At 46.8% G+C, this 27,987-nt stretch overlaps 2 protein-coding genes across 2 annotated transcripts in view; one reads left to right on the top strand and one right to left on the bottom strand.

Moving 5' to 3' along the window:
- The window catches only part of LOC123773383 (serine/threonine-protein phosphatase with EF-hands pef-1), a 38,871-nt gene extending 13,966 nt beyond the window's left edge, over nt 1–24,905 (bottom strand). The window contains 5 exon segments of the mRNA XM_069318052.1: nt 384–544; nt 665–767; nt 1,345–1,472; nt 7,299–8,037; nt 24,802–24,905. Of these exon segments, the coding sequence (XP_069174153.1) occupies nt 384–544; nt 665–767; nt 1,345–1,472; nt 7,299–7,452 (546 nt within the window). The 5' untranslated portion in view covers nt 7,453–8,037; nt 24,802–24,905.
- LOC138359191 (uncharacterized) lies at nt 15,967–27,986 on the top strand. The gene is made up of 3 exons (XM_069318180.1): nt 15,967–16,038; nt 16,419–17,569; nt 27,875–27,986. Exons 1-3 carry the CDS (start codon nt 15,967–15,969, stop codon nt 27,984–27,986), a joined length of 1,335 nt encoding a protein of 444 aa, XP_069174281.1.
- Nucleotide 27,987: the final 1 nt, after the last annotated feature.

Raw genomic sequence — 27,987 nt, forward strand, 5'->3', positions numbered from 1 at the left:
TTGCGTCAGTAGCGCGTATCGTTGACCTGAGGAGTATGGGGGGTATACTATACACATCATGATGCACAACGACTGTGTATATGAGGATGAGGTTAGTGTTGGGGGTTCGGGTGAGTGACTTCATGAAGCATTGCCAGACTACTGAACCGGCCTATGTTTGTTCACGTGACCTTCCTCCGACCTTGACCTTCACGTGCTCCCTCGCCAGGGTGATAAAAAAAACTAGGGCTTATGGCTTAAGCTTTAGGCCGACCAACGTCCCCATACGAGACTGAGTATATTCCCACAACATCGTATGACATGAATCGAAAGATTGTAAAAACCTACAATGAATGGCTGAACGATTGAAATATTAATGAACACAAAGGCGAGCCAGAACCGACCTTCTTTTTCTTGAAGGCGTCGACTATCTGGTGTATGGAGTCGGTGGTGAGGGGCGCCGCCAGGTGGGGCCCCTTGTAGCTGCTCTCCACCTTCACGTCCTTCGTCCACGCCTCGTCCAACAGCTTCCGTGTGGACATCTCCTCTCCTTCGCTCTCATCGTCTCCAGCAGTGAAATGGAATGTGGGTCACCTGAGTTTATATTTAATCTCTCTCTGATTCTCTCTCTCTCTCTCTCTCTAATCTCTCTCTCTAATCTCTCTCTCATCTCTCTCTCACCTACCTATGGAGGACGGAGAGGTCCTGGGCGAGAGGGCCTCCATCATAACCTCCGTCATGTTCCCGGTGCCCATGTGTGTGAGGAGGGCGTTGAAGAAGCTGTACAGCTGATGGAGAAGAAAAACCAGAGCTCTCACCAGCAGCTTTAACGACACGTGCAGAACAGTTCTCAGCGCCGGCTTAGTGCAGCCTCACATCCATAATAAATATATTACAAAGACTGCGACTGAGGCTTCGTATGAATAGTAATTGTACAACTTTATTGTTAAGGCTTGTGAATGTGTAATAATTAAGAGGCGGGACCTAAGAACTAGATTTTGCGCCGCCTCCATAGGAATAGGTAAAAATCTCTTAACTGTAAGCAAATCCCATATACAGGCCAATGTCAAACAAAATTGCGACAACGTGGTGCTTCGGTTTGGCATAAAGGGCCTACCGTGTAAATTAAACAGTCCTGGGAGGGAGGAGGGTAAAAAAATATTCCTTCACCCCTAGAACAGGCCATAGGAGCAAGAGGTAGTGAAATTGGACAATTGATATGGGACATTTACTTTGTTAAATAAATCCGAATGCTTGTGCTAAAGGGGAATGTTTGTTCTTAAATTTACATCCACAGTCATGTCCTTTTTTAAATTACATTAATGAAACCCTTGGATCTATTTTACCGCAGCAAGAGTTTCTCACCTTCATGTGGTCCTGTTCTCCGGCGTATTCGATGGACTGAAAGATAGTCCAAGTGTAGCGTCGGCGGACCTCTAGTCTGGCGCAGTATCTCCTGTACCACCGCTGGATCAGGAGCGCCGCTTTCAATGCTGCAACCATCATAAAAAACGTAAAATATTTTGAAATGCGTGTCTATTGTAATATTAATATATATTTCGAAATAATACAAACAAGTAATAATAATACAAATCTTAATAATAAAAACAACAATTTACACGATGAAATCACAATAAAGTGATGTATCCGATGAAAAATTAATAAAATAATGCAAGAATTACCCGCGTTGCTGGACTCCCTAAGCACACATACTAATTATTATTTATTTATATACAAGAAGGTACATTGGGTTTGTGAGAATACATAGCATGGTAATTAACAATCTTGTAAAGCCACTAGTAGGCAAAGCGTTTCGGGCAGGTCCTTACTTAATCTAACAGATAATTTTAAGTAGGTAAATTCTAGCGGAATTAATAAAATAAGATACATTGCAAGAAAGAAAAAATGAGACGAGAGAGATTAGTAGGTATATTAAAGCTCTGATTGATTGCATTGACAGCTTGATTGGTAATTTAAACGTAGATTAATAGGCACCACACAGCAAATTGAAAGCACATATAAGAAGACAGCAATGATCACAATGGTAAAGTTGTTTGGATTGGCTACATGAAGATTGGGAGATTGGGTATCACTAGATACAGTGCAATTTTAAAGCAACAAGGTAGAAAACTATGAAGATGAAATTAAGTACTTTAATTTTGTTTTTGAATGACGCAAAAGTTGGACAGCCAGATTAAGTTTGACTCTCGGGATATCAAGAGATTTATTTCTGATGTGGTGATCATGGGTCCTATTACATCTGTCCAGGGAGAGGTTCAGAGCAGGATTTGCATTTAAGAACAGAGTTTTGTAAATGTAGTTGACAAGAGAATGAGTGGAGTGAGATTATGGTTAGTATGTTTAGGGAGTTAAACAAGGAGGGCTGAGTGCTATCTGAAAGCAGAATTTTTTCACTAGTGCTTGGAACCCGCCTTTCTAACCGTCGTTTGTCTAATATACTGACTCTCGACCCATTCTTCCCTGCCACACCCACTACGTATATTCTACACGTGTGTGGGTGTGTGCGTCCGCGTCTTGAAACAAACCATTTTTTGGCTTTATCTTTTACAAGGTGTGGATTCTATGCTGGTGTTGTATAATCCAGTATTGGTTCAACGAATGTTGTGTAGATTACATAAAAACATAAGAACAAGGTAACTGCAGAAGGCCTATTGGCCCATACGAGGCAGCTCCTATCTATAACCACCCAATCCCACTCAAACAATCCCACTTCATTACCTTGAAGGAATTCTGAAGGAGAGGTTACTAAACGATGTTCTTATATTTGTCAGCGTCCCATATGCTGTCGCTGTTATCCTGTTTATAGCTCCAAGACTATAGCGCCCTCGGTGTTAGTCTTGGGATGATATTCACTTCCAAATATTTTTGTCTCACTGATTCCTGTACTTGCCTTCCTGTTAGGGTGTAGATGCCTTCTCGTCTCCTCTCTCTCTCTCTCTCTCTCTCCCTTTCCCATCTGTATTACCTTACACTTGTGCGTGCGTGAGAGAGAGTGAGAGTGAGAGAGAGAGAGAGAGGAGAGAGAGAGAAATCACCTAGTTATGCTTGCAGGGTCAAGTATCTGTTATTGAGCCTCGCTAAACGACCATCAGTAGTTCGGTGCAGAGACTCTTTCCTTCGCTTTCCCGCCATATTTACGCTTTAAAGCTGTGTGTAGCGAATTGGCACCGCGACGACGTCTCGTCTAGCTGGTTGCGCTTATTTACGACTCATAGACTAGAAAACAAGTTCCTTGTGACTCATCAGTGCTTCCAGTTTGTTCTACTGTTCTTCACCTTGTGAGTCGTGTACTTAAGAGTTGACTCGAGTTCGATTCCGTTTTTTCATGTGGCCTCTTAATAGTAAATGGCGCGAGATACAATTCTTTCCCTCGCCTGAAGAAGTCGTCGTAGGTGACACCGTGGACGACCTCTTTGTTTCGCGCCTTCTCTGGGACGAACCGGTCCTCGGAGAAGGAGTAGTAAGAGAGAGTTAGTGGGGTGAGGGTAAGGAGGCGAGGAGGAGCAGGAGAGGGGAAACTGGTGGTGTGAGGGGCCACACCCCCGCCTCTCACTTTATTACATTGTGTTATCCGGTCCCCGGGCCGTAGGGACCCGGCCCCACCGAGGCGATCCTAAAATGGCAAGTCCGGCCGCATCAACCTATGGGAGTATTTTCTTCACGGCCATATTCCCTGGGTGCTGGTGGTAGTTATTCGAGGGGAGTGGTGCGACCAGTCCTCCTAGTAGAACGTCGTATTTTGACGTATACTCTACCTAAGGCCAAACATGTTCATCTGTGGAAGATAACACACAGCTTGTGATAACATCATCTGTGATAACATACAGGACCGAAATGTCGTAGTTACTTCATAGGGAAGTGGTGCTGGCGTCAAGGGCAGGGGGGTGGTGGTGCTGGCGTCAAGGGCAGGGGGGTGGTGGTGCTGGCGTCAAGGGCAGGGGGGTGGTGGTGCTGGCGTCAAGGGCAGGGGGGTGGTGGTGCTGGCGTCAAGGGCAGGGGGGGGTGGTGGTGCTGGCGTCAAGGGCAGGGGGGGTGGTGGTGGCGTCAAGGGCAGGGGTGGTGGTGCTGGCGTCAAGGGCAGGGGGGTGGTGGCTGGCGTCAAGGGCAGGGGGTGGTGGTGCTGGCGTCAAGGGCAGGGGGGGTGGTGATGCTGGCGTCAAGGGCAGGGGGGTGGTGGATGCTGGCGTCAAGGGCAGGGGGGGTGGTGGATGCTGGCGTCAAGGGCAGGGGGGTGGTGGTGCTGGCGTCAAGGGCAGGGGGGTGGTGGTGCTGGCGTCAAGGGCAGGGGGGTGGTGGTGCTGGCGTCAAGGGCAGGGGGGGTGGTGGCTGGCGTCAAGGGCAGGGGGGTGGTGGTGCTGGCGTCAAGGGCAGGGGGGGGTGGTGGCTGGCGTCAAGGGCAGGGGGGTGGTGGTGCTGGCGTCAAGGGCAGGGGGGGTGGTGGTGCTGGCGTCAAGGGCAGGGGGTGGTGGTGGTGCTGGCGTCAAGGGCAGGGGGGTGGTGGTGCTGGCGTCAAGGGCAGGGGGGTGGTGGTGCTGGCGTCAAGGGCAGGGGGGTGGTGGTGCTGGCGTCAAGGGCAGGGGGGTGGTGGTGCTGGCGTCAAGGGCAGGGGGGTGGTGGTGCTGGCGTCAAGGGCAGGGGGGTGGTGGTGCTGGCGTCAAGGGCAGGGGGGTGGTGGTGCTGGCGTCAAGGGCAGGGGGGTGGTGGTGCTGGCGTCAAGGGCAGGGGGGTGGTGCTGGCGTCAAGGGCAGGGGGGTGGTGCTGGCGTCAAGGGCAGGGGGGTGGTGCTGGCGTCAAGGGCAGGGGGGTGGTGCTGGCGTCAAGGGCAGGGTGGTGGTGGTGCTGGCGTCAAGGGCAGGGTGGTGGTGGTGCTGGCGTCAAGGGCAGGGTGGTGGTGCTGGCGTCATATAACATTGTCTCCTTTAGGATGCTTTCATCATTCATACTGTGAGTCGCAGACATTGATAACCCGCCGTAATCGCTTTAGCTTCTACATCGACAGTTCCTCTCTATACAGCTGCTGTGAAATAGATTTTAAGTGAACGTGTGTAGGGAGGGTGGTTTACGGGTGTGTGTGTGTGTGTGTGTGTGTGTGTGTGTGTGTGTGTGTGTGTGTGTGTGTGTGTGTGTGTGTGCGCGCAGTTTAACCTCCATCATGGAAGTTTTTGTCTGTCATGACAAGCCAAGTTTAGCTTGTTGAAAAACCTGTGAAGACAATATCAAGTGCGATGGATGTTTGCTTGATTTCCAATGAGCTAAGATTTCTTAATAGCACTGGAAACATTTTGTGAAAATAATATATAATCTGAAGTAGATGCAGGAGGAGCATCTTGAATCCTGTTAAGCCTAAGGTTATCTTGAGGTTATTTTGAGATGATTTCGGGGCTTTAGTGTCCCCGCGGCCCGGTCCTCGACCAGGCCTCCACCCCCAGGAAGCAGCCCATGACAGCTGACTAACTCCCAGGTACCTATTTACTGCTAGGTAACAGGGGCATCAGGATGAAAGAAACTCTGCCCATTGTTTCTCGCCGGCGCCCGGGATCGAACCCGGGACCACAGGATCACGCATCCAGTGTTCTGTCCGCTCAGCCACCGACTCCCTGTCCGGTGGATGCACGGACCTTCCACCGTGAGGCAGCTCGCAACTGTTGCTTAATTCCTAGATACCTATTTATTGATTGACGAACAGTGCCATAAGGTGAAAGAAGAAACGCTCAAACGTTCCTGTCCCGCCGCGAGCGTCGAACCCGGGACCTTTTGGTTGATCCCTCAGCGCTCCGTGTGATTAATAACATTACGGGAACAAATAGGCCGATCTGATTATACCTGAACATCCAATCATCCCTAGCTAAAGGTGAGCTTCACTTTGGCATAACGCGAGCGTAAAGATTTACCCCCCCCCCCGCCCCCCGTTCCCTCGATTTGCCAATCCGTAAAAAATCGAACTGATTTTGCCTAACCAGAAACGTGTCAACCCAAGCAATTCACTTAACCTATTTAAGCTGAGGCATATAAAACGTCAAATTAGACCAACGTAATACAAAAGTATTACACTCCTCTAATTTGTACAAATACGTAGTCTAACACTATACACACTCTCTCTCTCTGACCCTGTCCGCGGGGGGGGGGGGGGGGACAAGAAAATGTATGCGTCTGTGGACGTATACAGAGCTTGCTAGCTCTGTATGCGTCTGTGGACGTATACCAAGCTTGCTAGCTCTGTATGCGTCTGTGGACGTATACCAAGCTTGCTAGCTCTGTATGCGTCTGTGGACGTATACCAAGCTTGCTAGCTCTGTATGCGTCTGTGGTAGAAAAGACCAAGAAAAATCCTCCCACCTACCTACCTACCTATATCAACTTCCATTAGGGTCCAAAACCTGAACCAGCCTGACAATTATAACGTCAAAGTGATGTCACACCATTTATAAAACGCCGTGTTTTGATCTCTTCATTAGGTTAGGTAATGAGAGCTTAGATGAGGTGTGTTTAAAAAGAGTAGGGGGATGACGTCAAGCTATTCATACTTTTCTCAGATTTTCGACCCTACCCGCTCAATCTCATCGCCCCGCCCTATTGTCTTTACCCATCCCAATCTATCCCTCGCTCCCTGCAGGTGTCAGGCTCATTTCCCTCGGGAGCTCCCCAACACCGCGTCATCTTACGAGGCTTCTTAGGAATTAGGTCAGGAGGTCACGAAGGACGTGGCTGATCCAGCGATAGATTGCAGAAACAAAGTAAACTCTTTAATTTGAGATATATACAAGAGTTGTTACATTCTTGTACAGCCACTAGTACGCGTAGCGTTTCGGGCAGGTCCCTGGAATACGATCCCAGCCGCGAAGAATCGTTGTTACAACCAAGTACACATTTTACTGTTGCGTTAAACAGAGGCTACAGTTAAGGATTTGCGCCCAGTAAATCCTCCCCGGCCAGGATACGAACCCATGACAAAGCGCTTGCGGAACGCCAGGCAAGTGTCTTACCACACCACGGAGACTGGTTGATATAAATTATGATATAAATTAATCAGCGCAATCGGCTTTCAATCGAAAAGTCCAGGGGGTATCTATTCCCACGGCAGACGGAGGCGTTTGGGTATATTTTATTTTATCTGATGCCTCTGTTCACCTAGTAGTAAATAGGTACTTGGCAGTTAGGCTACTTTTGTGGGGGGTTGTATCTCGGAGGTCACACATGCCTGGTATTGCTGGTGTGGCGAGTGTGGAAAGTAGATAGTGCAACTCGAGATAGATACGGGATAAAACACGCACCACACAAGCACAAACGGCTCTACTCACCTCGCTCGACCTTGCACATGGTTGGAGACGGCCTCCTATGAGACCAAAAGTCAAACCAGCGCCTCTTCTTGCTGACGGCGTCGACGCTGCCCTCGCCATCGTGCTGGCCCGTCTTGGCCTCCACACAGACGCACTTCGACATCTGGAACCCCATTTTCTGTGGCTTTACTTCGCCTTGATCCCGGGCGATAATGGCTTCGTGTACCCTGGCTCCTTGCCCCCTTGGCTTCTTGCCCCCTGGCTCCTTGTCCCCTGGTTTCTTGTCCCCTGGCTTCGTGCCTCTGCTGGCTTCGTACCCCCTGGCACCTCGTCCCCTTGCTTGTATCTTACCAAGAATTAAGTTTCTGGAACATTAATCAAATGTATTTGGTCACTGCGGAGACACATAGACCATTCTGTACGGGGCTTTTCATGTTGAGTCACTTGCAATTCTGACGTTTCCATGCATTTTGGCTTCGATTTTTTCCCCGCTCTCCGTGTTAACGAGGAAGTTAACAGGAAATTGAATGCATTTGATTTTTTGGATTTAGAGCACTGGCTGGGTTAACGGTAGTGGTGGCTGTCCTGACTGGGTCCCAGTGGGCGGGGTTTACCGTGAGCTGGGGTGAGAGTGGGCGGGGGGGGGGGAGAGTGGGCGGGCCTCACCGTGGGCGGGCCTCACCGTGGGCGCCCCCACCTGCCCGTCACCACCAGCATCTGCTTGTCAATCATTTCCGTGGCGGCGACCCAAGTGCAACACCTGTAAGAGGGAGGAGAGATGCATGTTAGTACCTTAATGGACAGAAAATACGTCACCTGGCCATGTTCTTGCGTACGTTATGATACGTCAGTGACGTCATGATACGTCAGTGATTTACCCTAAACGTTCTCATCGTGACGCTGAAACGCATCATCCGATCTCGGAATTTTCCGAAAACCACTTAAACTTTCTACCTGGACTTTCCGGCGAAACTCATGGAATTATTTCCATGTTTGGAAACCAAAATATATGATGACAACCAAAGAACTGGAAGCCAACAAAAGTATTGGGGAAGGATGGGGGGACAATCAAAGTATTAGGGAGGCCAACCAAAGTACTGGGGGGGGAGCCAACCAAAGTACTGGGGGGGGGGGGGAGACAACCAAAGTACTGGGGGGGGGGAGCCAACCAAAGTACTGGGGGGGGAAGACAACCAAAGTACTGGGGGGGGGAGCCAACCAAAGTACTGGGGGGGGAGGAGCCAACCAAAGTACTGGGGGGGGGGAGCCAACCAAAGTACTGGGGGGGGGGAGGAGCCAACCAAAGTACTGGGGGGGAGCCAACCAAAGTACTGGGGAGGGAGCCAACCAAAGTACTGGGGGGGGAGCCAACCAAAGTACTGGGGGGGGGAGCCAACCAAAGTACTGGGGGGGGGAGCCAACCAAAGTACTGGGGGGGGAGCCAACCAAAGTACTGGGGGGGGAGCCAACCAAAGTACTGGGGGGGGGAGCCAACCAAAGTACTGGGGGGGGAGCCAACCAAAGTACTGGGGGGGAGGAGCCAACCAAAGTACTGGGGGGGGGGAGCCAACCAAAGTACTGGGGGGGGAGCCAACCAAAGTACTGGGGGGGGAGCCAACCAAAGTACTGGGGGGGGGAGCCAACCAAAGTACTGGGGGGGGGAGCCAACCAAAGTACTGGGGGGGGGGAGGAGCCAACCAAAGTACTGGGGGGGAGCCAACCAAAGTACTGGGGGGGGGAGCCAACCAAAGTACTGGGGGGGGGAGACAACCAAAGTATCGTGGCGTGCACCCAGAGATCACCTCCCTCAACCCCTTATCTCAAGACGATAACTGCGCTCGCTGTGTGAGTATTTTCTCTCTACTGAGAAAATTACCTGAAGGAAAAAGTATAAAAATATATATATTATTATTTTTTCTTATTCAGCTGAGCTTTCTAGCAACGGGAGGAAAGCCAACAATTCTTACACTGATCTATATTTGCTTGTGCGTTTCTTAACAAGACGTATGCGGCGGAAATCTTTGACAGACATATAGTTTGCCCGTTCCGGAGATCACGTTGAGCCACAACCGACTTGAAGTCGCTTGGAGACGCTACGGTGCGTCGTTTTTAGACGGGTACATCCTAGGGTAAATAGACGTAAATAATTCTCGCCAAATAAAATATTTTGGTGAGATTAGTTTGAGGATGTTGAGGCAGACGTGTGGAACCTTTAAGAACATACACGTTGTGGATTATAGTGAGTTTACCGACAACTCTCCAGTGCTGAAGGCTCAGAGGTCTTCACCAGTTTAACCAAAAGAGGTCAAGAATAGAGATGAATCTTCTAACATGCGTCGCCACGTTGCCCGGAATTTCTATACATAATGTGGGGGGGGGGGGGCGACCATCTAAGAGACTCCACTTACGGGCTATTCATGCCCGTGCCACCTTTTGGGTGGCTTAATCTTCATCAATCAATCAATCCAGGAGAGCAGTGCATGCTCAAGATGCCAGCGGACTTGTGCTCCACGCAAAGGTTTTCCAACCTCGGCTATCCAGAAGATACGCCGAAGGGCTGGAAGACTTCTGGCTACATAACTTACTAGGCTCAGTCAGTCAGTCAGTGGGGGGGTCTCTCTCTCTCTCTCTCTCTCTCTCTCTCTCTCTCTCTCTCTCTCTCATATTTAGGGAGGTTGTGCAGTGAGTAAACTTGTTATTGAAGCGGGTATGGTAGGAATGTGCTGGAGTGAGGCAGGATATTGGGGAAGGGAGTGGGGGAGTGGGGGGGGGGATTAAGACGGGCGCCAGCGAGGAAGGAATTCAAACACTCCCCCCCCCCCTCTTCCCCTCCCCCCCCTTCTTATCTTATTAATCGTGTTCATCGCCCAAAACTTTATGGAAAATATTCAGACTATTTTTCTTAGAAGCGATTTTGCGTGCATGTAAATACTTTTTTGCAAATTATGAATATACATACTCATGCCCTCATGGGGTAACATGATATATGTCAACTTAAAAAAATCTATGGCCCCACCAGGGTTCGAACCTACATTGTCAGGACTCACCCCTGGCGTACACAGTACCATAACTACTTCCCCAGTGATAGGCCTACAAGGGGGGGGGGGGCTGGTCAGTCCTGGAGCTCAATAACTAAACTCCACGACTGACCAAACCCCGGCAACACTCGTGGTGGAATCTGGGCACAGTTTTCCATCAAATCCTGGAGCATGCCCGGATCAGGGCGAAGGATTGCTGGGGTCGAGCTGGGGATCGCTGGAGACAGGGGCGTGGTTTCCTGGAGACAAGGTAGGGGCTCGCTGGAGACCGTGGGGGGGGGGGAGGAGGGGTGGCAGGGGGGGGGGGGGGTGGTAGGGGAGGGGGTAATGACGTGCCAGTGAGCACAGTAGCGTGTGTAAGAGTTGCGTGTGCACTAATGAGATGGACGGGGAGCCTGCTCGGTAGACCAGCGTGGACAGCTTCAGAGTGACAGCTTCAGCGTGACAGCTTCAGCGTGACAGCTGCAGAGTTACAGCCGCAGCGTGACAGCTTCAGCGTGACAGCTGCAGAGTTACAGCTTCAGCGTGACAGCTGCAGTGTGACAGCTGCAGAGTTACAGCTTCAGAGAGAGAGAGAGAGAGAGAGAGAGAGAGAGAGAGAGAGAGAGAGAGAGAGAGAGAAGGTTGGGGGAGCTAGAGATGAGAGAAGATAGGAATTACCCAGCAGTAATTTCGTACCTGGTTCCTAACCGATTGGCGGGTCGTGTTCCAGGGGAAACTAGTGGGCAAGGCTTACCATGAGCTATGGGAAGGGAAAGCTCTCAGCCTGCTAACAGGAGTCAGCATTCACCTGTTCCTGTACCCACATGTTTAAATAAGAATAGAAATAATGGCTCTTGAGGCATTGGAAAATGTTTTTTGGAAGCATCTATTTTCTAGATACCATTAGAAATCCCATTGGGGGTCTGGAGTAGGTTCATTGAATATCCCTGGACTAGAGGAATTAGGAAACAGCAACTTGGTTATGTCTATAGCCACCGAATGGAATTAAATATGTATCTTTGTATCTGGATCCAAGGATTTTTGTATTAAATCCTTGTATCTCCTCTGACGTGAGACCACGTCACCCGCAATAGCACACTCACCTCACCCGTAAGACAACCATGCTCGCCAGACCATCACTCCATCAAGAGAATGACACGCACACGTAACTACCCAGATCCTTATCTTTGTTGGGAAAGGCGAGGTCCCCTTCAACTCCGGCCCTCAGCGTCCTTCCATCCCTGTGTACCCGGTTTTTCCATCAATGTGTACCCGGTTTTGTTTCCTCTTTTTGCTGATATATCTGTATCTATAAAACAGATTGTCTGTTCAAGGTAGATGTTTGGGCTAGTCTGAGCCAACTTTTCAAGATGACACATGAGGGGGTATGGGAGTGTCGAAGGCCAGATCGACGGGGTCGGCTCCAGTGTCACCCATTGAAAAACATCTCTTCCTATATTAACCTCTGTGGTTTTCATGAAGTCTGAAATATGGGGATTTGTTTTCTGTAGCGTTAACGGCTATATACTTTCAATGTTCTAAGAACCGTTGAGAGTAACATTGAATATTTGACTTTAATTTGAGATACTTCGCTAGGATTCCCCGCAGCACATTATGAATGAAGTATGGGGTGCATAATAAAGAAAGAAAAATTGAATTGACTTTAATTTTTCAAAACAACCCCCATTAAACTCAAATATTCGGTGCTCACCAAGATGTTTCTTAGAGCATTCAGAGTTTGTAACCCCGAATGTATTTATGGATAAAAGTCCAAGATCCTCCAGATTGCTGCAAAACTGCAATATCCTTGACTTGTTATTGATTCATCTCCGAGGCAGGTAAAAAAAAAAAGACCCCTATATAATCATACACTGAAAGGAGGTTAGGTTTTTATCAATTCTTTGCTTCTCTTTTATACTGATAATTTAGCCAAAGTTTCTTCTGTCAAAATTGTTAATATCAACTTCGTTTCAAGAACAAAAACAGTTAGCAATTGTGTTTTTTTTTTATCAGAAACACACTGACGTCTCCAACAGGCTGTGTGTATCAAATTCTTTGAATAGTGACTATGTATACTACAGTCACAAAGGAACAATTGTACCAAAGTCTTGTACAGCACAAATATTCTATTATCATAGGACAAGAATCAAATACCATTTTACAACATGTCAGTTTGTTGAATGCAAGCTGTTGAATGTCAGCTTGTATTACTGAATACAACATGTATTCAATAATACATTGAATATCAGCCTGGGACTACTTAAAATTGATTCATTACTTACCGCAAAGATTGTCACCTCTACAACAGCCCTGAACGCCCCCCCCCCTCCACAACATCTTGGAACACCCCCTCCACCTCCACATCATCTTGGAACACCCCCCCCCCCACCTCCACAACATCTTGGAGCACCCCCTCCACCTCCACAACATCTTGGAACACCCCCTCCACCTCCACAACATCTTGGAACAACCCCCTCCACCTCCACAACATCTTGGAACAACCCCTCCACCTCCACAACATCTTGGAACAACCCCTCCACAACATCTTGGAACACCCCCTCCACCTCATCTTGGAACACCACCCTCCACCTCCACAACATCTTGGAACACCACCCCCCACCTCCACATCATCTTGGAACACCCCCCCCCCCCACCTCCACAACATCTTGGAACAACCCCTCCACCTCCACAACATCTTGGAACACCCCCTCCACCTCCACATCATCTTGGAACAACCCCTCCACCTCCACAACATCTTGGAACACCCCCTCCAGCTCCACATCATCTTGGAACAACCCCTCCACCTCCACAACATCTTGGAACAACCCCTCCACCTCCACAACATCTTGGAACAACCCCTCCACCTCCACAACATCTTGGAACACCCCCCCCCCCACCTCCACAACATCTTGGAACAACCCCTCCACCTTCACAACATCTTGGAACAACCCCTCCACCTTCACAACATCTTGGAACAACCCCTCCACAACACACCAAAGTCATAAGATATCTGTTCTCAGACCTGGAAACTCTCGTGTATCGCCTCTTGGCTGTCACTAATTTTTTAAGGTGTGACTGTCAGGTTTGGCCGAGAGCCTTGACCTTCATGTAGGGTCACGTGTGTATTAATGGACCCTTCCTCTACTCCTCCCCTTCTCACTTCCCTCTCATGCCCCCTCTCTAACCCTTTTCTTTTTGTTTTACTGATTATTTTATAACTTATTTATAATTATAATTTATAATTATTTATAATTATTTTATATTTTATAATATAGATTATTTTATTATTTTATATATTTTATTATATATATTATATAACGGCTCCTCTTGGCTTCTCTGCATTATCCACTGGCGTCGTTAACAACAGGGAAAAGTTGCCTATGTAGATGAAACGTTAGTACCTCCTGCGCGGTAATTCTTTGACTTTAGACATTGTATGTTCATTGTATCTGTTAATCAGGACATTATATTTGTAACTAATTTTCAATGTATGTACCTTTACCTGAATAAAAATCTTATCTAAATAAATATATAAATGTCTAAATAAAACTTTGACCCAAATATCACAGTAACACGGTAATGGCGAATAACGGAACGCAATTACGGGCTCACCATAGCCGGTGCTACTTGGAAATTTGAGTTCCTAGTAACTGAATCGAAAACAAACCACCACCACCTTGTCTCCACCGAAACACATCTTTGAAACTAGTACCAGTTCTTAACAGCTAAGTAAAATGGTGCCAGACATCTCCTTCCCATATGCTGTTCGCACCACATGTCTGGAGAACAACATGGTGAACATAACTATGTTGTTGAAGGCCACACACGTGATTTATGAACTGGTGATCACGCAGCCCACTGAGCTCCAGGGTACAGCTCGGCCAGTGATACATAAACACTGTAATGTTCTTCCTTTGTTTTAACAGATTAGTTTCAGCCAGCGTGTAGCAGGGAGCACGGGGGGGGGGGGGGGGGGGGGGTGGGTGTGTGTGTGGTGTGTGTGTGTGTGTGTGTGTGTGTGTGTGTGTGTGTGTGTGTGTGTGTGTGTGTGTGTGTGTGTGTGTGTGTGTGTGTGTGTGTGTGTGTGTGTGTGTGTGTGTGTGTGTGTGTGTGTGTGTGTGTGTGTGTGTGTGTGTGTGTGTGTGTGTGTGTGTGTGTGTGTGTGTGTGTGTGTGTGTGTGTGTGTGTGTGTGTGTGTGTGTGTGTGTGTGTGTGTGTGTGTGTGTGTGTGTGTGTGTGTGTGTGTGTGTGTGTGTGTGTGTGTGTGTGTGTGTGTGTGTGTGTGTGTGTGTGTGTGTGTGTGTGTGTGTGTGTGTGTGTGTGTGTGTGTGTGTGTGTGTGTGTGTGTGTGTGTGTGTGTGTGTGTGTGTGTGTGTGTGTGTGTGTGTGTGTGTGTGTGTGTGTGTGTGTGTGTGTGTGTGTGTGTGTGTGTGTGTGTGTGTGTGTGTGTGTGTGTGTGTGTGTCTATAACACGAGTCGTTTTAACACCTAACATGCCACGCAAGTCCGTCATTAGGAGCCTTCGACTCCCCTGTGGCCATTATGCTCCCCCATGACACGCAGATCAGCGTACCAGGGACACAGCATTCCCGTCTACCAACGTCTTGGAGGATTGACAAAGGTACCTTCAGCTGACATCAGTTGACGCAAGTACCTTCACCCAATACTGATAGTCGGGTAACTCAAATTGACGCGAGACCCATATATTGACTCGAGTGATAGAGGGACCTTTAGCAGGATCGTATCCCGGGGAACATAGGATTAAGGACCTGCCCGAAACGTTATGCGTGCTAGTGGCTGTACAAGAATATAACAACACTTGCAGATATTAATAAATTAAAAGGTTAATTCGTGTACCTCAAGTTGATGGAGGTATTATGGCTTGACGGTGGGACCTGGGATTGACGTAAGTGCCTCGAGTTGACTGAGAATCCTCGTTAATTCGGGTATCATGGATATAAGATATATAATACATATATATGACTACCACGGGACGCCATCTACCAGGTTAATCACCTGGTAGACTTAAACTGGAAGAAAAGGAGGTGCATCACACGGCAGCTACACACAGCCAGACGCCACACCTGACAGCCAGCACACACACAACAGACAGGCAGGCAGACGCCACACCTGGCAGCCAACACACACACAACAGACAGGCAGGCAGACGCCACACCTGGCAGCCAACACACACAACAGACAGACAGGCAGGCAGACGCCACACCTGGCAGCCAACACACACACAACAGGCAGGCAGGCAGGCAGACGCCACACCTGGCAGAAGCCTAACCATATGTATACAACACATCCATGCAAAGAATAATGTCAGAGGTGCGTGTATGTAACATTACCTCCTATTGATCTATGGTACAACAGCCCTCTGACCTCCCTCCTTCCTGCTGGCCATGGTAAGTCACCCACTTGATTTGTCTGACTGTTACTGGCCAGGGACGAGTGAGTGCAGTGTGTGGGAGGAACGGGTGTATGGAAGTACCAAGTTAACCGAGTGGTGGCTTGGTGATAAGGGAAAATAAGGTCTGACTCGTCAACGACGATGCAAGTACATGATTAGACTTCTTTCCCATTTTGGCGTGATCAGAACTTAATGTTTTACAATTTGGTTTGAAAAAAAATTAGAATTGAGCCAGAATGCAATAAGGAGATTCATCATGGGGGAAGCTATTGGACCATGGCACGTGGCACTCTTTTCATTGATGCCAACTCTGACCCATGCAGGTCAAGTATCCAACAGCAAATCCTATTACAAATAGGGTGATGCTTTGGGGTAGTGTGATCAGTGATGAGCCAGGGTGAGCCAGGGTGAGCCAGGGTGAGGAGGGAAGTGTGACTATTTCCATACAACAGAAAATTAAGGAATGTAGGCAAGTGGTTGGAGCAGCCAGGGTGAGAGAATGACAGGAGGGGGGGGGGGTGACTTGTGGGGAAGGTGAGGGAGGGGGTGTTGGGGGGGCGGGGGAGGGGTGTTGGGGGGCGGGGGAGGGGTGCTGAAGCAGCAACACCCCACTAAATCAGCAGTAATTAAGCCTAATTAGAGGTAGTGTGGCAGACGAGGAGATTTTAACGGTTCAAATACACACTGTCGCCTGGGGGAACACTGGAGGAGGAGGAGCCTGGGGGAACACTGGAGGAGGTGGAGCCTGGGGGAACACTGGAGGAGGTGGAGCCTGGGGGAACACTGGAGGAGGTGGAGCCTGGGGGAACACTGGAGGAGGTGGAGCCTGGGGGAACACTGGAGGAGGTGGAGCCTGGGGGAACACTGGAGGAGGTGGAGCCTGGGGGAACACTGGAGGAGGTGGAGCCTGGGGGAACACTGGAGGAGGTGGAGCCTGGGGGAACACTGGAGGAGGTGGAGCCTGGGGGAACACTGGAGGAGGTGGAGCCTGGGGGAACACTGGAGGAGGTGGAGCCTGGGGGAACACTGGAGGAGGTGGAGCCTGGGGGAACACTGGAGGAGGTGGAGCCTGGGGGAACACTGGAGGAGGAGGAGGAGGTGGAGCCTGGGGGAACACTGGAGGAGGTGGAGCCTGGGGGAACACTGGAGGAGGTGGAGCCTGGGGGAACACTGGAGGAGGTGGAGCCTGGGGGAACACTGGAGGAGGTGGAGCCTGGGGGAACACTGGAGGAGGTGGAGCCTGGGGGAACACTGGAGGAGGTGGAGCCTGGGGGAACACTGGAGGAGGTGGAGCCTGGGGGAACACTGGAGGAGGTGGAGCCTGGGGGAACACTGGAGGAGGTGGAGCCTGGGGGAACACTGGAGGAGGTGGAGCCTGGGGGAACACTGGAGGAGGTGGAGCCTGGGGGAACACTGGAGGAGGTGGAGCCTGGGGGAACACTGGAGGAGGTGGAGCCTGGGGGAACACTGGAGGAGGTGGAGCCTGGGGGAACACTGGAGGAGGTGGAGCCTGGGGGAACACTGGAGGAGGTGGAGCCTGGGGGAACACTGGAGGAGGTGGAGCCTGGGGGAACACTGGAGGAGGTGGAGCCTGGGGAAACACTGGAGGAGGTGGAGCCTGGGGAAACACTGGAGGAGGTGGAGCCTGGGGAAACACTGGAGGAGGTGGAGCCTGGGGAAACACTGGAGGAGGTGGAGCCTGGGGAAACACTGGAGGAGGTGGAGCCTGGGGAAACACTGGAAAAAATACAATGGCCAGGTGAAGTGGGAGCAAAAAATGCACTAAAGTTGTATAATCGCAGAAAAGAAATGTCAGCGCCTTCAATTCGCCGTGGAATTTTGTGGATTTTTCTGGTCAGGTCAGTGCTCCGTCCCCAACCATCTAGATGGTTTGGGATACTATAATTATATCTATCTACAAACCATGTAGCTGTAGATATAAAGTTATAAACAAGGGGGGGGGGGTTAAAGTTACTTAAAGGTTTAAAGTTATTTAAAGGTTTAAAGTTACAAACAAGTCCATGAAAAAAATATAGATGGAAAAAAATACACCTTTTAGGCAATATTTTCAACACCGCCATAAAGACTGGCTCCCCTCATAAAAACTGGAATATACCTTGATAGTTGAAACATGGGGCGCAGGGGGCCTGGACGAGTGGGTAGATGACAGATACGTTTCATGACGGAAAACATGTGAGGTGACTGATACATTTTTAGGAAGGTTCGGGTGAAAAATATCCCGTTAACAACATGCTATACTTGATTTAACAAAATTATATTACTTGCAACAGCTGAAAACATTGAGTTATTGCTAGTGGGTGGTGTTATTGGTGGTGGGGGGGGGGGCGCGTGTGACAGTGGGGGGGGGGGGCGGGCGTGTGACAGTGGGGGGGGGGCGGGCGTGTGACAGTGGTGGGGGGGGGAGGTGTGTGACAGTGGTGGGGGGGGGGAGGCGTGTGACAGTGGTGGGGGGGGAGGCGTGTGACAGTGGTGGGGGGGGGGAGGCGAGTGACAGTGGTGGGGGGGGGAGGCGAGTGACAGTGGTGGGGGGGGGAGGCGTGTGACAGTGGTGGGGGGGGAGGCGTGTGACAGTGGTGGGGGGGGGGGAGGCGTGTGACAGTGGTGGGGGGGGGAGGCGTGTGACAGTGGTGGGGGGAGGCGTTTGACAGTGGTGGGGGGGGAGGCGTGTGACAGTGGTGGGGGGGAGGCGTGTGACAGTGGTGGGGGGGGGGGAGGCGTGTGACAGTGGTGGGGGGGGGCGTGTGGTGATAGCGTCCGGATATCAGATGAATAACGGTAAAAAGTTTCCAGATCTGATCTCGTAAAAGATCTATTGGAAGTATACTTGCCTAAAAAATTAAATGCAGTAATATTCGAAATAAGACAAATATAAGACGCTGGCAGTCAATCCTAAGGCGTTATCAACAAGATATAGATATCTAACGTTCTCTTGCTGTCTCTTGGACCTTGTTATGCTCCATTGAAAGAGAGATTGCGAGATTAAGCCCAGTGACCAGAAACGTCCCTTATGGAGAAAGATTAAGTAAACTTAATCCATTCCCTAGAAATGTAAAGAGTTAAGGTGAACTTTTCTTGTACTAGACTGAAGTGTACCAATAGGTACACTGCAGTCATGTCATAACAAAAAGGATAGTAAAAAAAAGGGGGGGCTCAATATATCAACATAGAAACAGACGAGGAGTCACAATAACGTGGCTGAAGTATGTTGACCAGACCACACACTAGAAGGTGAAGGGAAGACGACGTTTCGGTCCGTCCTGGACCATTCTCAAGTCGATTGTGACAATCCTCACAATCTACTTGAGAATGGTCCAGGACGGACCGAAACGTCGTCGTCCCTTCACCTTCAAGTGTGTGGTCTGGTCAACATCAACACAGAAATATAATACTAGACAATGAATTCATATTTAATATGACATTCAGACCCAACAAAATAAAAAGCCTTCATGCATAATGGTTTGGGAACAGGGTCGTTAATTTATCAAAACAAATTAGCAGGTAACGTAACAGCCGTGAGATCGCTGGATTACGACGGCTAGACATGAATATGAATGGGTTTGTGAGTATAAATAGAAGCTGCTTCCCATGCTCCAATATTTTACGGGCTATTCATGCCCGTGCCACCTCTTGGGTGGCTTAATCTCTATCAATCAATCTCTGCAGTTGCTTCTATTCTAATGTTTACAAGTTGCACCTGTCTTTTACCCCCCCCCCCCAGGATTAGGTTGCAACTATTCTGCAACTTTAATTCCCACTCATGACAGGAACAAGACTGCAATTTGGCCAATTGCCTCTGTCATTGTAGTCATTTCAGTATTGTTATGCAGCTGTGTAATGATAGCGTTTAAATGCGTCGCCTCATGCTAAGGTTATTGGACGATGATGGTGTGTGCAGTGAGGTCATGATGGTGTGTACAGTGAGGTCATGATGGTGTGTGCAGTGAGGTCATGGTGGTGTGTACAGTGAAGTCATGGTGGTGTGTACAGTGAGGTCATGGTGGTGTGTACAGTGAGGTCATGGTGGTGTGTACAGTGAGGTCATGAGGGTGTACAGTAAAAATGCACTATCGCAGCATCACGCAGTATAATGTTGCAGGATTTTGCATGGTGAACCTTGCAATGGTCTAAATAATGCCGAATGAATTGGTAACCTTTTGTATTCACGACAAACGGGAATTAATGCCACTACAGTAGGCCTATGGGCTGATGCTCAAATTCAATCTCATTATATACATATTATATATATACATATAATATATATTATATATATATATATATATATATATATATATATATATATTATATATATATATATATATATATATATATATATATATATATATATATATATATATATATATATATATATATATATATATATATATATATATATATATATATATATACATATAAATTATATATACACACGCTTGAAGCAACAAGTGATTCCACGCCAATTGCATTACCCGGTTAATTGGTTCCATAAATCTGCAACCCTATTTTAAAAACTAGTATTTACCCAGCTCTTTTGTTAGCACACTCACTCCAAGTGTGTTAGCACACTCACTCCAAGTGTGTTAGCACACTCACTCCAAGTGTGTTAGCACACACTTCATTGTTAGCACACTCCCCCTTGCCTCATTACAGCTCACTCCTTAACCCACAGTACCTCTAATATATAGTACCACTATATAGTACCAATATATAGTACCACTATATAGTACCACTATATAGTACCACTATATAGTATGACAGATATTGCAGATCTTGAATAACAGATATTTGCAGGTCTTGCAACATAGTACCCCCAACGTGGTGGGGAGACTATGGCGGGGAAACTATAGTTGTGGTGGTGGGGGAAAGAAGGGGGGGGGGTGAATTTGGTACAAGACCGGCCCTATGCTACTACGAGCAGAGCACACTACACTGGATCGATACCACAGACATGCGGAGTCATCCCCCCCCACCCCTCACAACACCCCCACCCACTCACTACTCCCCTACACCCCCCTCGCTGCTCCCCCACACCAAACACCACCTCCCCCCCCCCTCCTTCCTGCTTCACCACCTGCTCTCCCTCACGCGATTCCCCCCCCCATGGTCTCCAACCATCAATAAAGAGCAATCTCTTATTTAATATCAAAACCCACATTAGCTTAAACTCTATTCAATTTTATTCCGGTAAAAATGAGACGTATTAGTATACAATTAAGCTCAGTTGATCGAGTTCGCACGCTTCTGGCTATGTAAAACAGTTGCTTTTGTTACGTTTCTGGCTAGGCAAAACAGCCGTGTTTGTTACGTAGTGGAAATTAGAGAGGACGGGGCTGGTTTGGGTGGACATTTCATTTTTTTAATTTTAAGGAATATTCCATAAATATTCATTCATTTAACTCTTAATTATTCTTGTTCCTCCGTGGTGAAGCTTTCTCTGTGTTGAACGAAACGATGACTTTTTTCTTTCCCCTCCAGTGTATATCTTCATAGGAGCCAGACCACACCCTACCACACCACACCACACCCTGCCACACCACACCCTACCACACCACACCCCTGCCACACCACACCCTGCCACACCACACCCTGCCACACCACACCCTGCCACACCACACCCCTGCCACACCACACCCCTGCCACACCACACCCCTGCCACACCACACCCCTGCCACACCACACCCCTGCCACACCACACCCTGCCACACCACACCCTGCCACACCACACCCTGCCACACCACACCCTGCCACACCACACCCTGCCACACCACACCCTGCCACACCACACCCTGCCACACCACACCCTACCACACCACCCATCAGTCAAGTGGTTTCAATTTCAAACGGTAACTAAACCCTCAAACCTTATCCTCACTCCGAGCTTGCTCGAGACATTTTTTTTGTAATTTCCATTCGATTCATAATTTTTTTTTAAATTTCATATTGATAAACATAAAAAAAAGCTCAATTAACATTGAAAATTGAATTATTCAACATTTTCACGTTGAAAGGCATTCCAGAAATATGCATGATATCGCAGCTGCCATTCTCCAGAATTTTAGCGTCGATCCAACATCAATTCACTTCGATATTTATGATTTAATGAAGATTTCAAGTCCAGCATTCTCCCGAGCGTGCAAAAATTCCAATATTACGTCAGCACCCGGTGCGATGTTTGGTATGTAAATGTTGGTGGCAAGCGCGAAGCTAGAATGACTATTTGGCACTTGGCAGGGTTACGAGGACAAGGAGCTGGGATACGAGGATAAGGAGCTGGGATACGAGGACAAGGGGCTGGGATTCGAGGACAAGCGGCTGGGATTCGAGGACAAGGGGCTGGGATTCGAGGACAAATAGGTGGGATACGAGGATAAGGGGCTGGGATTCGTGGACAAGGGGCTGGGATTCGTGGACAAGGGGCTGGGATTCGTGGACAAGGGGCTGGGATTCGTGGACAAGGGGCTGGGATTCGTGGACAAGGGGCTGGGATTCGTGGACAAGGGGCTGGGATATGAGTACGGAGTGAAGGAATGAAAGACCATCGGGGAATCGAACGCCAAACCTGTAAAAATCTAGACCGATGCTGTGGATGGACAGTGTCAAGGGTGAGCCAGCCTCAGGGTATTCCCGCCCTTAAATACAAATTAGTAATGTGTAAATCAACCTAGTTTCGTACCCAATACTATAGGAAGAAGCAGGAAGAATGTTTCTCCCCCTCTACAAAAACGTCTCACTCAGATGCTTCAAGGACCCACCAAAGATAGACGTACAGGAGCATAAGCCTACTGGGTCTATGTATACTGCTATTGTTAATGCTACGGTTATTTGAATTACTGTTACTGTTTATTATTGTTAATTAAGGAACAATAATTAACTTTTAATTAATCAATACACAATGTATTGTTAGTGTAATTATTGTTACTGTTAACTACTGTTACTATCTAGCTATTACTAGGCCTACTTCTGCAACAGTTGCATTACTGCCAGTGATGCCAAACGCGCCACACAGGGTATAAATGGATTTATATTTATATGGTATACCATACTATATTTATATGGTATACCATATAAATCACTCAAATTAAAAGCTAAATGTTATTTAGTTTACTGTTCAAAATGATTTATTTGCACAGCTATACACCTGTTCAATCCAGTCACTATGTATTAAAGTTATTACCAATATAGCAAATGATTTTAAATATAGAAACCGTATCTAGCTTTTTCTAGACATAAATATATACTTCATATATAATTAATTTAGATTTGAGAAAATCCAGTTTGTTGTTACCCTGATTAAATGGATCAACCTGTGTGTTAGTGTAATTTAAGTATTGACTTACTAACATCTTCGATAGTCAGTAATGGTACTGTTTGCGTTGGGGTTGATATGATGAATAAAGTGTGTTGATCTGATTAATACAGTGACTTTCGAATGGTAGAAATCAAGAGAATCATTCACATTCACTATCAGTAATCAGTATTAGTAATTCACTATCACTATGAGTAATTATATTCACGAAAGCGTTAAGAAACGAGCAAGTTACCGGAGCCGAGTATTAGCTCGTATGAGAAGAAGGCCTTTGGAGTGCAAAGGTGGACTCTAACCCGCGTTCGGAGTCACCCCACACGAGCCGATTACACACTTGTCCACAATATACTCCGTACCATTTAAGCACATTGGGGTTCAATGTGTAGTAGTGCTTAAACACTGGGGGTGACCCTGGACGACGGTTCGATCCCGTCGTTCTGCTCCAAAGATTTTGATCTTAAATATATCATGCTGTTTTGACTCAACAGCTCCCAGCTAACACAACGTCACCACAATGTTGCTTTTTTACGTCGTTACAACTTTATGAAAGTTGCTACGAGATTACCATCGTATAGAGGTAAAAACTTTAAAGTTCCGAGAAAATCTTTTGAGCGGGACGGCGGTATCGAATCAGTGTTCTGGTTCACCCCTGACACGCGCGCGCTTAAACTCGCCAAAAGATAAACTTTTAGTTACATTTCGTTACAGTGGATAGGTTGTGTGCTTACTGGGAACCCCGCCAGGTGGCTCTCGGAGATTAACCCTCTCTGAGATGTCTTTGTCGTCCGCTTTTTCTGGCGCGTTCTTGTAGTGTGTCATCCTTCTCCTTTAGCGCCCTCACCCTCTCCCCTTCCGCCACGCTCCTACACCTCCCTCCCTTTCTCTTCTATCACGCTCCTACACCTCTCTGTCTCCTTCCGTCCCATAACCTGCGGTGTAAATCTACCCGATTGTCCTAACAGGGACGAACACCCCATCCTCTATTCGTGGGATGTTAGAAAGGGAACCCCACTTGATGGTTCACTGGGGCGGGGCGGGGGAACCCCACATGAGCGGGGGCCACAGGACGAGTGAGACGGATTTGAGTGTAAAGTCTTGCAGGGTGGGTAGTTGTTGGGACTTTGCAAGGTGGGTTGGAGGCCTTGCAAGGTGGGTTGGAGGCCTTGCAAGGTGGGTTGGAGGCCTTGCAAGGTGGGTTGGGGTTGCAGGACGAGTGGGTTGTAATCGTGGTCATGCAGGGAAGCCATGGGTGGGGAAATTGGAGACTGGGTGGTTTGCAGTAGCGGGTAGCGTGGGTTATAGTTTACCAATATTTGCAAAGCGTTCCAAAGCATAGCAGTTTATTATTATTATTTTAATATGCTAAGAATGTATATCTTTTCCTAACTAAATGTCTTTACTGCAAACAAAGAATTTGTATAAATGGAGGTAAGGTGGACTTATCTCAGTGGACTTTTGAAATGATCGGTAATGATAACAATTACTTTATATCAGCCGGAGAATGCTGAAATTGCAAAGTTTGGGCGCGAAAAAGGTTTGTGATACCATGATTAGTAGGAATACAATCACATAGGTGATTATTAGATATCTAGAAATACCTCCTGGTAACGTGTTCCACCTGTTCCCAGTGCCTTAAGAAGTGTTTGTCTGTGGCGTCTACTACTTTTGCTCTCCATGTCTCATCACTCCCTGCTCTATCCAGGATATTTATTTCCCTGTGGTTACTGTCCCCTAGAATTATAAATTTTGCCCCTGTTCTTCCCTTACCAGTATGGTGGTGGTGCAGAAGAGGGTGTAGTGGGTGGTGGTGGCAGCCGGGCTCACAAGGGAGCATCCTCCTTAACCTGTAGAAGTTACTCACTGTTAGCGGTCCGGCCCAGCCCCACCCTGCCTCGTCATAGCTCACAACTCACCCTTCCCCACCCTTCCTACCTATACCCTGTACCACCCCCCCCCCCCAACCTTGCCCATCAACATCATGCCAACCATAATAGGCAGTGACATACTAAGTAAAATGGACTACAATTATGAATACATTTAAAAAGAAAAGTCACTAAATTGCCTTTGTTTGGATGAACTCATTAAAATATATTGTTATAATTGGCAAATAAGCGTTTCTCCTCGCCAGATCTCGAAAGTGTCTTGTATGGCGTTTTAAATGACTAGAATATGGTGGCCACAATCAATGGTTACTGTATAGGATATATTATATATACATAAATATATATTGGTGTATACTGGCAGCAGGTTTTCTTTCAAACATGTTTTATTGAATATGACCGCATATTCTGTATTTATTATTTTCTGGTTTAGGGCTTCTATCCCTCTAACTATTTTCTTAGCATCAGGGCTTAATTGAAATAGGAGTTCTCCAAAACTCATTTTCGTACTTTTAAGATGAAGAAAAGAAGTGATTTACTATAGAGTGTATTACACTTATTATATAATTTGCACAACGTATATAAATATATATAAACATATATTTATATATATGAATATACATATAGTATCAAATTGGTATCATAGGTGCCATAGGTACATTCTAGTATTCACCAATGTAAACAAACAGACGACCTGCCATATAGTGTGCTGTACCACCGTGCTGCTGCCTGGCGGGTACAGGTTCCCTCGGTGTAACATTACCATAAGTAAACAATTCATAACACACGCACCCTCGGGTTTACGAAGATCGAAGTCCAGAAAAAATGTAAATAGAAACTTTGGAAATGGAAAAATATAATTTGATTTATAAAATATGAAGAAATTGGCTTTAAGGAGAAACAATTGTGATAGACAATTTGCCAACACAGTAGTATGTTATGTTAAAATTTAATTATTATTAAATTACTTATAAAAGTAATTATTATTACTTTACTAAGAATTAATCAATGAATTCATTTACTAAATAAAATAAATACTTGAGTAATAAATTACTTTACTTTAAATATAATAAATTATTATAATAAATTACTCAAGTATAGTAATTTCTCAAGGAATAGGAATGGCAAACTTTCACGTTACGTCTAACACCAGTGTATGTTCAACACCTGAAGGAACCCCACAGTGTGCATGTGAGAGGCTTTAGTACTCACCTCTCATGTATACAGGAGACGGGTTGAGCCGGCCGTCCACCCCTCCAGTACCCTCACGCTCGCTAAACACATCACATTATACACATAAATTACATTATCTTCTAATGTTTTGTTTTGGTTAATACCACGTATTTGATGACATTTATTTTGGGATAGTTTCTAGTGAAAGGGAAGCACGTGGCGACGGAGGGGTCATCGTCCCCTTCAGGAGGGGGTGGTAGTGGCTGTCCTGACACACAATAGTACACACACACTCCCCCTCACGTCTGGGTGAGGAGTGAGCGGCCAGGCTGCAGGCGACCCACTAGAGCGTTGCGTCACTGGTTCCAAGTCCTGGCCCAGGGAGGATTGACTGGGAGTCAGTCCTTATAACTGTAATATATGGTATTATAACACGACTGGCGGGTCGTGTTCTAGGGAAAACTAATAAGGTAATGTTTTCAATGGGAAAGCTCTCAGCCTGTTAGCAGGAGTGAGATGTATTTATCTTTGTTATTAACAGGCTTTGGTATACACAGCAGGCTGCTGATATGAGTTCATCTAATATATAGTATTATCTAATAATCTCACGGAACGATTAGTCATTTATGGAGTGAGAAGAGACTGTGAAGCGAGTCTAATCGATTACCCTGCAGTAAGAAAGTCTTGGTAGAGCACAGGAATGTCTTCTATTATTTGTGAGTGTATGAAGTAGTTACAAAGCTCAAACTAATATCATTCAGCCTGAAATCATTGATAACATTACCCTGATAACAGGGTAATCACAGGTGTTGGAGAGCATGTCGTTGACCAGGTTTACAATTGGTTCATTGGGGGATTCATTATATTGGGGGATTCATTCATTGGGGGATTCATTATTGGGACATAGATATCGTTATCTCAATTTAATTCTGGCAATTACAATGTCTCACCAGAATATCGGCAAAGCTAAATATCATACTTTGCCTGTAATTAGGTTGTCAATATATAAATATATATAAATAGTATATAATAAATTGGAAATAAAAATAAAATTGCAAATATTTTAATAGATAGTTTATTAAAGATATAATTTGGTATCGGAAACATTCTTAAGGTAGTTTACTAAAGATACAATTTCTTTATTTGTAAATATAAAAGTTAAAATCCACAAACTCTCTCGTCCCATATAACAGAGCCTTCTCCTCCAGATGTTCAGGCTCTCATCCCCGTGGAAGAATAATTTCCATGAATATATGTATATGAATATTTTAGTACTAATACAAATTTTATTTATTATTATGCATACATGGAACTGCTTAATTGAAATACCCAAAATATTCGAAGTAAATGATATACCAAAAATATACTTTTATCTACAGTCACAGAGCAAAATTCAAAATAACTTTTCCAAGTTAGAATTAATCAGCTTTGATCAATAAGAACTTAATAAATTTTTCAACCTTGTTGAAAAACAACACAAAATTGGATTTTTCGTGTTGTTCAGTACTTTATACAAGAATTGATTTTTTATAACAAAGCAACTTACTTTATTTGTTCATTGGCAAGTGTACGAAAGTAGAGGGTGTGGATTTGACAATGGTAGTTGGTTGATCATGGTTTGTGAATTTGTTGGCGGGCAGTCCTCGATATGGCTAGAAGGCAATCAATGTTGACCAGACCACACACTAGAAAATGAAGGGACGACGACGTTTCGGTCCGTCCTGGACCATTCTGAAACGTCGTCGTCCCTTCATTTTCTAGTGTTTGATCTGGTCAACATATTTCAGCCACGTTATTGTGACTCATCATCTGCAGGCACTCAATGATCACGAAGAGGAGGTTGCTGGCAGACAGAGGCTATGGGCGCCGAGAGTACGGGAGGAAGAGGTGCCTGCCTAAG

This window comes from Procambarus clarkii, chromosome 89 (assembly GCF_040958095.1).
Source record: "Procambarus clarkii isolate CNS0578487 chromosome 89, FALCON_Pclarkii_2.0, whole genome shotgun sequence".
Lineage (NCBI taxonomy): Eukaryota > Metazoa > Arthropoda > Malacostraca > Decapoda > Cambaridae > Procambarus > Procambarus clarkii.